Below are 12,541 nucleotides of genomic sequence, written 5' to 3' on the forward strand. Positions count from 1 at the left end.
TAATATAATCTTCTATATATATATATATATATAGTAGTGCAATAGTGACCTGGTGGTAGTAGTAGAAAAATATATATATATATATATATATATAATCATACATTATTCTTTCTTTGTGCGTTAATTATACAGGATCGCCAAAAAAAATTCAGAGGATAGGCAGCAGCGTCCTCTGCGTGCCATAATACCATACTGTGATCACCAACCCGCCAGCTAAGCGTGGTGATTATCGTATATCCCCCCATAGATGTCTTTGGGAGAGGCTTTTATCCCTTGCAGTGGACGTCTAAGGTTTAAAACGTCGACGATGTACATGAAAACTTGAGAATTACTTAAATAGTTCGGCTAGTAATTTTCAAAGTTTTTTCAAGCCACAATAGAGAGATAAACGCGAGTAAAATAGTATAAATAACACCTTACCTTTCTCATACAAACCCATACAAAATTAACTTTTAACCATCAGACAAAAACTGCACTACATTGCAATCTAATTTATCTATTTTTACCAAGTATGTGGATATAATTGAGTAATTTTCAATGCGATTATCATACAGTTAAATGCCATAGCATATTATCAGATGATAGGTAATTATAGAAAATAAGTATGGCCGCCACCTGTGCGTTGTCACACGCTGTGCGACACATGTCCTTAAAGCTTCCGCTAATCATGCACGTGTCCATTGTACCGTCCGACACGAATTTTTGTTATAAAATATATTCCCAATTTTTTTATTCTTGTAAGATATAAAAGTTTGCTTACTCTATTCGAAATTAACTTCAAGTACAAAAAAAATTAAAATGAGTTTATTACCGTAAGACATCAATATTACGCTTTCTGCGCTTAATGTTAATGGTAATGATAAGAATATTTTAAAAAAGAATATCTCGTATTTTCTCTCCGAGAATGAGTCGGGGATAAGGAACCTCGTAGACGAACAAATGTTACCGTGAAAGCCTAGCGATTTCTTAAGTTGAAGTAGTAGTAAGCAGACCACATAGCGCGCAGATGTGACTTTTGGGATGTTCTAAAATATTCACAAGTTCTTTATTCTATACAGGAGAGCAAACGATACGTATTATAAACAGGATGATGAGATGTAAGTGTACAACTTTTAAGGAGTGAATATAGAGCTCATTTACTGTCAATTAATGTATGTACCTTACACAATAATCATTGATTTTGGAAATTATAAATAACGTAATGATAATACAGTAAGAAATAGCGTTTTCAAAACTTAAATTATTATATATAAAATTCAATATTGTTTACTTTATGTTTCTGCAGACAAATAGTACCAGAATTTATTGGCCTGTCGTATAACAATATAAAAAATGTATATATTTCAGAGTGATCACTTTATGCAGTAATTAAAATTAGGTGTAAAAGCTTTAAAGCTATTTGCTGACAAGTGAGCTACATTCACGCCTTCAAAAGCCTTTACATCTACAACCAATAAACCTCACCCATTAGTGAAAACCTACAATCGATAAGAAGAAAAAAGTACGGTCACAAAACACGCCAAATAAATATTCCTGATCACGTGTAACAATGGAAACGTGCCGAAAATTCGTTGACAAATCTTTTAAAATAATCGCCGCGACCCCATGGACCGATCGCGTCGATGCTTCATTAATTATCATACATTATTATAATGCTCTCAATTGGTCGTTGCTAACAGACTATTATTAGAGAAACTAGTTCCAACTTTACATAACACGTGAAGAATTTTTAACCCTACTGCGTATGTGTTATAACTTAAATTTGTCTAAATTAACACAAAGTGCGATTAATACCGGAGATAATGAATATCAACATGTTATCTTGTTCTGAGAAATATTGTAGTTTAAATAATTACACATAGGATCCATTCATTAATATTTATTCTAACGCCGCATTCATTACGTATTTTAGTGTGGTAGGTTTGTTCTTCGAGTTTTATGTTTAAAAACATTTTTATATTAATTTATCAGACTAATTGAGATTAATTGTTTTTGCAATATATGTATTTTAAAATTATTCGTTTACTGTGATGACGTACGGTACTAAAGCACGGTCTCTAACTTCGTACCTAATTGACAAGCTCACAGTAGTTTCTTATTAATGGCCCCGTTTTTGGGGCCTAACGTACCTCCTGTCATATAGAGGAAAGGACCTTTTTATTTTAAATATTTCTTGTAGTTCTGTTTACTTATCACTTCCCTCTTCCGTTCTTCACAGTCTCTATTAAAAGAATTAAAAAAATTTGAAGAATGAAAACAGAGTGTTTCCATTCTTCACATTTTTTTTATTCTCTTACCATTTATTTACATTCCATTCACACCTCGTTACTCTTCTATCGCCACACACTTTTGGTACATCACAGTAGATTTAATTTATTATTTATGTATTTTATTAACACATTTTTTCACAGCTAATAATCGCTCAACCAGCCCTGAAGATTGGCAAGTTGACGTGAAAGTGGACAAGCCATATAGCATGCAGAAAAGTTTGCCTCTCAGGCTTTAAGCTTCTTGAGTGGCCACTGCGATCGGATTTGAAGAGGACTGCTTCCATCGTCTTCTGACAACCTTAACAAGGTCTGCTCAACTTATTGATGGTCGCGAAAGTAAAAATAAATTTAAAATGAAAAATAAAAACAAAATAGACCGTTGGAAGATGACAAAAAGAGTTGTGATGAATGAAAGAAGATGTAATAACAGAAACTGTAAATAGGCCAGAGCGGAGAATGTAAATAAAAAATCGTAATGGAAAATTAATTGTAAAATAAAGTCCGTATCCTAAAACATAATAGGGGAAACCAGAAGCCTCCAAAAATGGGAGCTATAAAACAAATATAGGTGGTCGTCCAGCGGTGCGTTTGTCGGAAACCTTAGCGGCCACCTGTTCCGTGCGCTTTGAGGTCGGGCCACTACCAGATCTTGTCAAAAGGCTGAGTTTTTTCGGTTACTTTGATTCATCTACAAATTTCCTTATTTTATCTCGTAGAGAAATTGTGAATATAGCCTTCAGACTTTAACAAAATCCTTCACCTTCTTTGATGTTGGTTTTTTTATGGCCCCCACTATTCGAGTCTTCTCGTACCCTTAATTTGTTGGGATCAGGGTCTTTGTTTACAAATAAGTTTTCAAATTTTTATCTTCATTCTTCACTCACTTTCATTCTTCTCAATTTCTTTTGTTCTTACCTTTTTTCCTTCACAATATCTTTCATTTTGTTCTTTCATTCTTTCTTGCTTTCATCGCCTTCCTTCCATCATCTTATTACTCTTAGGTGGCTAGGTACATTTCTTTTATTCTTTATTTTATCACTTATCCAATTTTTATATTACAGTTTTCTTTTTTTGGATTTGTTGATTTATGGTTTGTGCTAATTAAATGGAAAAAAATTAACTGTACAGTCTTGAATTGCAACTATTATGATATTGTTTGAACACCAACACTTCTACTTCAACAACAATCTTTAAAAAAGAACTGTTCATGATTGTACTGCTTCGGTAGGCGACACGGCATCATTCGTCAATTGCCGGCTGTCATTTGCCTGTCAGTTGTTCGTTTTGAGAACTAAATCAACAGCGGCCGCTACCAGCTAAAATTTATGAAGCCGTTCTATATTTACTAACGTTAATATTACTTTGGCTAAGCCGTGATGTTTTTGTGCGCGCCGGGCCAAGGTTCGATGCCCCGCAAGTTTTTGTGACCGACTTTTTCCATCTAGTTTTTTCCACGAGTTTCCGCGCGGCTCTGTTAACAGATGTTATTGTTAATTTTCGTTATTTTAATTACTTATTAATGAGATATGCCCGGATGATCCTAGTCTGCGTATCTTTTTTCATTACATTATAAAACTTGTGCAAAAAATGGAACATTGAATTGGATTTAACACATTTACATGTATGTTTGTGTCATGTATGTGTTCTAATTATTAAATAAATTTGTCAGTTAAAAAGTATCTACGAAAAATATACAGAATAGAGCCCGGATATTTTCGGATCCATATCTTTGAAAACATATCTAATTCATGTATTTATAATTTACACAATGACAAGCTGTGTATTTACACTTTATGTATATTTTAAAAGTGTTAATCACTTTAATAAAAAAAAAATTATGAATCCTTTAATTTTACGTAAGTTTGTCAAACGTGTAAAAGCTTCAGAAGGGTGATTTTATATCTCATTCCTTGTCAATTAATATTGCACACCATATTCAAAATTGACGTAATGATGGTATAGTAAGAAAAAGCATTTTGAAAATTATACATGTGATGACATAAGGGTAAAACCTTTAAAGCTTTTGGCTCGTTGAAAGCTTCTGCACTTATATCGCTTCCAATGGTTACACCAAGAACACTTTCAAAGGATCGAACTTGTGTTAAAATAAAAAATAAAAAACTTTTTCTTAATTATTGCATTTATAATATACACCTCAAATAACCAGATATCAACATACGCATTAAATAAACGCACTAAACCTACCAAAGAAACTTTACGCTGATAAAAGCATCAATAACGACAGATCATTAACATAAGACATCAAAGTTGGAGATTCAACACGCAATAAATCTAAGGAAAGCATTTCGGAACATTTAAAAATATTGATGCAGTTAAAAAATATTTTACGCATAATCTCGGAATTCGTTTCATCTCATTTTATTAGATGTTATAAACATGGCTAGATCGTTTCTTCGTTTTGCTTCATTTTCTTAGCGGCTTTTTCAAGACTGAGAGTCGTGGTCAAACGTGTCAGACTCTACCATTTCTCTCCAGATTGTTCTACTGAAAGCTTTAAGCAGCCACACTCGGTACCTCCTAGCTCTATTACCGTCTACATTGCCGACAACTATTAGTTTTTCCAGTTTATCCGAGCTCCTCAGTTCAATGTGGCTGAACCAAAAAAATTGAATTAAGAAAATTGTTAAAACTAAATTTAAAAACGTAAATATTAAATGTGAAATTGCCTAAAGTTCGGCGAAGGATGAAAGATGAAGCATAGATACAATTGAAAATATACCGCTAGAGTGAAAAATAATGTGAAAAACGAAAGTGGAAAATATTAATGAACTGTGAAAAATTATTGAATAATATATCCCAGTCCAAAAACTAAGATACGGGCCAAAAAAACACTAATCTACCGCCGCTGAATCTTTGGGTGTATGCGGAGGCTTTCGCGGAGTTTAACAAAAGCCGTCGAATAAGAACGAACGTTTTTAGACGGTAGAAGTCTGGCATAACTTTCGATGCCCCCGCACCGGATAAAAATGTCTCCAAAATCGACTGCCAACTTCAAAGGTGAAGTAACTCCTTGTTAACAGAAAATTAAAGTCCCCATAATAAGAATGTTAGCTAATAAGTTCCCACAGCAATTAGCGATCGGCCGTCGACGCCGCACGCGTCTCGAACGCTGATTAAGGCAGGAAGACATCCATTAATCTCTGACTCACGAGACAACAGCGTCACGCACACACACATATGTTAAGCTAATGTCTTTATAACTCGATATGCTTTACATCTTCCGGAAGGTTCTGGATCACAATTGATCAAAAAACGCACGTCAATAACTGAAGCAGTTAAGAGAAGATAGGAGAACTAAGTGAGTCGACGGTATGTTAGCGCAAGGCCGATTATCGTGGCGATCTATGGGGAAGGTCTATGCCTTGTTGTGGATGTCTACCGGGCTGATGCTATAATGATACAGATATATTTATTAACTAGATATATCATATATATTCTTTAATTTATTTATTTATTAATACTTTTTTGTACTCTACAGACAAAAAAAAATCATATGGTACAAGAGGCGGCATTATCGCTCAAGGCGATCTCTACCAAACAAGCTTATTTTTAAGTTCGCAAAAGAATTTGTGAACACAAGATAAAATTATAAATCACATTGAAAATACAGTCTAAAATAATGTGTAAATATCAGAAATAATCTATTATTGATGTTTACGCCCAGTTTGGTAACATAAATATTACACGAAGATGAAGCTTTCTGAAATGCCTAAATGTGAAATAGATAAATAGATAATACAGCTTGAGCAGTGGTAGTAGCGGTATAGGATTAAGACGCGATCGTAGGTCGCGGGTTCGATCCCGGGAAATAATCTCATATATAATTTACACTTTATGTATTAATTATCTAGGATTGTCACTACTCTGAAACAAGTTTCCAGAAGAAGCAATGCCTTAAAAGAGGTTTTACGTTAAACACTCTCAACTTCCTGTTCCGTCGCACCCGCAGAATGTATAGGTGCCAATTAAGTAGCTGTGCAAGTCAAAAAAACTTTGTACTGTCACAAGTTATTGGTCTTTTGCATTCCAATAGCATTACTTTAGTAACTTCTTTATACAGTGTGCTACGAAATAGTTGTAAAAACCTTAAAGCTGAAAAATGAGCCATATATTCACTCCTGTGATTTTTTTTTTATCTATAACTTAATAATACGATCTTATTTGCAGCAGTCATTAAATCATCGCTGCCCACTAACATTTATACTGTGAGAATTAAACTAAAACACTTAAAACGTATACCAAATTTCATAACAGCATAAGTGTAAAATATTTCTCATTGGATATTGTAATTGATTGCTTAAAAACATTTACTAAATCGACAATGATTCTAAAAGAAACATTTCTGTTAGCCCGTATCATCTTTTGCTAAAATTCTTATTTAAAAAATAAAAGTGAAAAGTTATGGAGCAACACGCGATGTTAACAAATCGGTTGCATATCGCGACCATATCTTTAAATGTTACATTTGAAAAGGAAGTAACGATAAGTATAACTGAACTTATAAAACGGACGACCGTGATGAGGAACAGCGAGATATTTTTTTTATTTTGTTTTTGCTTGCCAGTTTTGAAAATACAAAATAAAGACCTTTTTTATGATCTCCACTTAATTTATGCTGCTGCCCAAGTGGAATTTGCAGAATCCACGAATGATAGAGGATAGAGTGCTGAGGGAGCTTAGACTAGAACCTCTTTTTTTATAATCTAAGGTCGAGGGCGCCTTGACGAGACTTGAATCTTGAATAGATTGTAATTTAGCAAATTTACGATATTCCTACCATACACATTACATTGATTTGTAACTTTTTGTTTACAAATTCCAACCGCTTCTTCTGATAAAAAAAACCCGACGAAAGGCAAAACTCAGTAATCAGTTACCGAATTCCTAACCTCACAAATCAATGGAGCAATTTTTTCCCGCCGAATCGTGATGTAAGCTCGGCCGACGCCCTCTACACCTGTCACTTATTTTTTTTTCTTTCAATCACGCCGGGCACCGGACATCTCATCTATTAAGCCATTCGTTTTTATTGCGCCTCTTAGTTGCTTATTGATTTATTATCGGTGCTGATGTGTTATTTGGCCCTAGTAATGTGTTTTACATTGTACCTGTGCTGTTATGGAATGTAGAAATACGTGAAATATTCTTAAAATGTATGCAATTGATTAAAGTGTCAAGATTAATAACGAGTCTTTTCTTCTGAGAAACAATAATTTTAACAAAACAATTGAAATTATGATATGTTCCTTATCTTGCTGTGCCATTCTAAGGAATAGACCTCCTATAGCGAATTCCATTGTGATCTGTCATGTCGGTTTGATATCATCTGTTCACCTCCTCCTACGAGATTTAAAATTTTACCAGTTTCTGGCATTCGAACTTGAGTGTTTAAGTCTAAAATAATATAAAATATGTACATTAGTTACTGTAAATTTAGCAAATAAAAATCTTTCATTTCATAGTAGCGTAGTGTCGACTAACTCAATAAAACAAAGACCTGTGTGAAAATACATTTATGTGTATCAAAAAATTCTTTCGACAATTCTCTAGACAAATATAAATTGTTATTGTCAAATGCCGTTAGCTTGTTGACATTTATAGCTTGTAAGGTATGATAACTTAACACCAAATGCCCACAGAGCTCCTAAAGGAACCACGGCCTAGGATGTTACATTATTTATTTCAACAAAATAGCCACGAACCTCTTAGATAACATAGTGGACTTCTATAGTCTTAACGAAAGGGCCACGAAGGGCGGATTTCACATTGTGGTGTAACTGAAGTCAAGTTTACAATTCCTTAACTTGATCAGTTGCTGTAATCACGTTACCAGGAGAACTTATAAAGCATACATTAAAACTACTTCTGGAAGCGTTACCCCTGGGAGAAGAAGTCGACGTATGAAGTTAATATGCCGGCGATGGCAGTGTATGACATGAGTCCGAAGCTATTATCTGCTAGTATTCCATCATCTAGGAGGACGAAAACAGTCACACGGAGGAGTCATGGTCTCCAAAGTATGCTACCTTTGAATTATCTTAACTGGAAGGAGTTGTAGATGGTTGCAAATACAATAAGATATTTGCTATGTCAATGGCAGAAAACAAACTTGATGAGTGATGAATTCAGATAAATTGGCTAATTCCAAGCTACATGAATCTCTTTTGTGACCTGTAGTCTGTGGATGTTTTGTGAGGCCTTTGCTGTTCCGCGGATTCGAGGCGGCAAGGCGAAAAGAGCCTCTAGTCTTAGACCTCTTTCTTTGGCTGGCGCCCTATTCGCTAAAGACTTGGGATTACATAGGATTGAAAGGCTGCTGAGTTTGTAGGTCGCTGCGGTGGATGCTTTATGTAATGGCTAGGCTCAAAGGCTTCCACGGGAGCAGTAAAGTCAGGCTTGATTATTTTATTATCTGATACACATTCGACTTGTAGAGATTATATTTACAAATAAGGCGTAATTTCTTAACATTTCATGGATTCATCGCGCGATGTTCATCGCTTTGTAGGGGTCGGTGCTTGAGGTTGGCCACTCGCGTTACAAGTTCAGGAAGACCTCCTTGAAATGCGTAATCGTTCATCTTCCCAACCTTCCAACCCCTTTATCAACCTTCTTTACCATTTTAATAAAACTTTAAAGACAGGTAATACTCTTGTAGCGATTTCAAAGACGAAAACAAAGATTAAATATAGCGTTATGCTATTTATTATAGCAGAAACAAAAACAGTAACATTAGTTTAATCTAAGATAAAAATCCCTTTGTTATTGTTGGTTACTGTTCAGTGAGATGATGTTACATGTCCGTGGAAGTCGTAAAAATATGTTCTTAACCCCTCACTCGTAACACAGCGTGCAATCGTGTAGTGAAATCTCGTATTCACCGGACTTACTTAAGAGTTCGCTTTTATTACTTTTTAAGTGGCCATTATGACGATAGAAGACCGAACTTAATGTCTTTATGCCGAGACAAGTCGCTGTCACGGAAGCGTTGGTGCTTCGTTTAAACTGCTTACTTACTTTTATTACTGGTATCGATTTTCATTGCTTTTATGAAAAATCTTTTAACATTTCATTTCTTCGTTTATAAAATCATTAAAGATTTGCGTCATGTCCCTTACTACTAATAATTTTAACCATTTTTGCTGAACCGATACCTGCTTCGGCTACTATGGTATGGAGCTTGGTTCAGCCGTGATCGGGCCTGCACATCAGGCTGCAACCTTCTTTTCGGCGTCCATTCAATAATCAATCTCTATTCCAAAAATAAAGTAGATATTCGAATGTTAAATAAAACTTACTTAGTAATGCTTTAACTATAGAATGAAATTAATAACAGGGTAATTGTTGTGGTAAGCACTTAGATGAAAAAAATCTTGGGATAGAAATGTACGATTGTAACGTATGACTATATCTGCTTAAATTAGACAACAAGTTAGACAGACTTTTGCGCAGGAAGATCTCCCAAAATAGTTAAAAAGAATGACGTTTAAAATAGACTCCGATTTTCCAATATAAAATTCAAAGATGTATTCTATTCGATTTCTGACTGGAACACGGTTTATGGAAAATACTTTTGTATTTAAAAATCCTGAGAAAATTCACTTCAGGGACTGAAAATATTTAAAAAAAAGAACAAATTTGAAGCAACTCCATAATTGATTTATACTTTAAATTGAACTGTACTTCGGATTCGATCATTGTTTATGATACAGGTGTATATGTCATGTCATCCAGTTAGATTTCAGATCGGCCTACCCTTTAATATCCCAATACCACCAGCTGAAAGCGGCCCGCATCGTCTTCAGAAAACCTTTACAAGATCTCCTCTGATAAAAAAAAATTAAAATGATTAAAATATTTTGGGACAATTTCTGGAATCATTACTCTTTTGAATCTCAGTGTGTCATTCGTTCTTAGTTATTTTTTAATTTTCCATGCTCCCAATATATTTTCCTTCCATGGGACTTTTCGCCACAGAGTCATGAGGCATTATTATATTCAAGATCGAATAAAATATCATTAAAAAGATGTCAGGCATTTAGATATAGGTAAGTTACTGAACTAAAACAATCGTATTAGCTCGATTTAGTTACTGGACAGATGGAACGCTCCCCAAATAGGTTAAAGTATGAAATATCTCGGAAAGGATTCGGTGTCATCATTTTTTTTTGTCTCTTTCCTTAAATAGTGTTTTGTAATACGATATTTGTTATAATGATAATACTTGCTTTGTTATGGCTGTCGTGGACAGTTTTATGTGAACAAAATCTTTGTAACTACCGCCTGGAGATTTCTCTTCACTTACGATGAAATAAGTTGTTTAGAAACGCTTAGTATCAATTTAAAACTGCGAAACTGTCACCTTTAGAATGATTGTTGTTTGGTAAAACGATTGTTGCGAAGTTTAGAATTTTTCTAGATACGTAGACAGTACATATCATTATTATTTCATCCATACGTCCACTGATAGACATCGTTCGTCCCTATAGATTTTTAAAGGTCCAGTTAGATGAGGATGGCATCGTCTGGCGTGGAGGGCCGTGGCCTTTTTCTGTGAGACTGTGGTCCAGAAGGAGGCGGCCGAACGGGATCGGCAGAGGACAGATCCCGCTCGGAGACCACGCCGTCAGCGCAGGGACGCGCCTCGTGACGGCCCTCCGGTGAATGGTGTTCCCCTACCATAAACGGAGCGGGGAATCAAGAATAGAACAGAATACAGTTCAAACACGATTTCAGAAAGGAGTCGTATAACCTTAAAACTACATTGTTGACACATCCGCTGAGATCCTCATGGCGTCTTCACAATAAATTTAAAATGTCTAATACACCTATCTTAACTATCTCTTATATACTTTTTTCATCTAGGAGAACCTCGCTTATTTCACCACTAGGTACAAACAACAATTGCAGTGGTTGCTATTAGATTATGGAGTTTTGAAGATAATTTAATTTATTGGTCGTTTCACAGGTCCATAGAGCTATGGCTGAAGACAGGGCGCCGTCACAGTGAAGTACTGGACGAACAGAAGCTAAGCGAAGGCAAGCTTCGACTACCAGGAGCAACACTGATACTATGGCTAAAGTGTGAACAGGTTAGTTAAAGTTAACCCTGTATTCAAAGGGAAGGATATCTTATACGCCCAGATGACTTCCCCCAAAAAAAAATTATGTCTGCCTCCTTACAGGTCGCTACCTGTAATATCTTTTTTTATCTCTCTATAAAGGAAGACAGTAGCTGGCCTGTTGTCCACTACGTTCCTTTGTGTATGGATCTTTGTGGATTCTCATTTTGTGAAGCAATTTCTCATCTTGATACTTTGATTTTCTCATTATCGTTTTAGCCATATTACACTGTTTGAAATTTCCCTTATCAAGTCAACTTCTATCACATATTCATGGTCATCATTATCATTTCAGACGTTGGAAGTCCACTGTAAGACATAAATCTCCTTCAAAGGTTTCCAATAGGACCGGTTGCATGCAGCCTCCATTTGACGGCATCCGACAATCTTATCAAGGTGTTTTGCCCACCTTGTACATGAACGAATTGCTCTGCGCATGCTGATTCAATTTTTTATTTGATTAGTATTTATATATTATATAAAGGGACCGGAAAGTAATGTCGTTTCTGCGCATGTCGATATTTGATTATCATTTGGTAGCTTATTACATACTTGGAAGATATTGTATACTAGAAGGCAAAAGGTTGTTGATAACAAATTTATACATAGAGTTGATTAGAAATACAAACTTGATAAAAAATGTAGGCGCGTGAATTTAACCTAAGAAAGCGATATTACTTTCCGGCTCCCCTAATATATATACTTATTACTTGATTCAAATAAACAAAACTTATAGGACTAAAATAGTAACGGATGGTCGGTCATTCTCATTTTTATACTACAAAACTGTATCGTCGGAAGTGTTTCTAGTGTTTTTTTTTGTCGTTTCGACGTTATCGCCTTCAAAAACGGTAATTACTGATTTTTACCGACTGATCGTAGCAACTGTTCTAGTAGATAGGTCCGGTCTTATCGTGTAACCTCAAATATTGCGAGTTGAGGTCTTGTCTCAAGGGTTTTTATGCCCTAGTCACTACATCAAATGACTAAGGAGTTCGTGATATATCTTGTAGTATTTGAGAACCACCCGCTTCCTAACCGCGGATAACGTGGGCGAACCATGGTCGCATCCGGATCCCTCCTTGGTTTGTTTGTGGTCCAAGCTGCCGTCCCAAGCCGCATTCACAC

At 35.4% G+C, this 12,541-nt stretch overlaps 1 protein-coding gene across 1 annotated transcript in view; it reads left to right on the forward strand.

The window, feature by feature from the left end:
- LOC137919187 (tRNA dimethylallyltransferase) overlaps positions 1-12,541 on the forward strand; it is a 321,190-nt gene that overhangs the window by 257,875 nt on the left and 50,774 nt on the right. Inside the window, exon 4 of the mRNA XM_068762181.1 lies at positions 11,260-11,383. Coding sequence (XP_068618282.1) covers positions 11,260-11,383 — 124 coding nt within the window. The remainder of the gene's footprint in view (positions 1-11,259; positions 11,384-12,541) is intronic.

The sequence above is a fragment of the Battus philenor genome, unplaced genomic scaffold (genome assembly GCF_028537555.1).
Source record: "Battus philenor isolate CCGP_79_NKW_IND1 unplaced genomic scaffold, ilBatPhil1.0.hap1 SCAF_16, whole genome shotgun sequence".
Classification (NCBI taxonomy): domain Eukaryota; kingdom Metazoa; phylum Arthropoda; class Insecta; order Lepidoptera; family Papilionidae; genus Battus; species Battus philenor.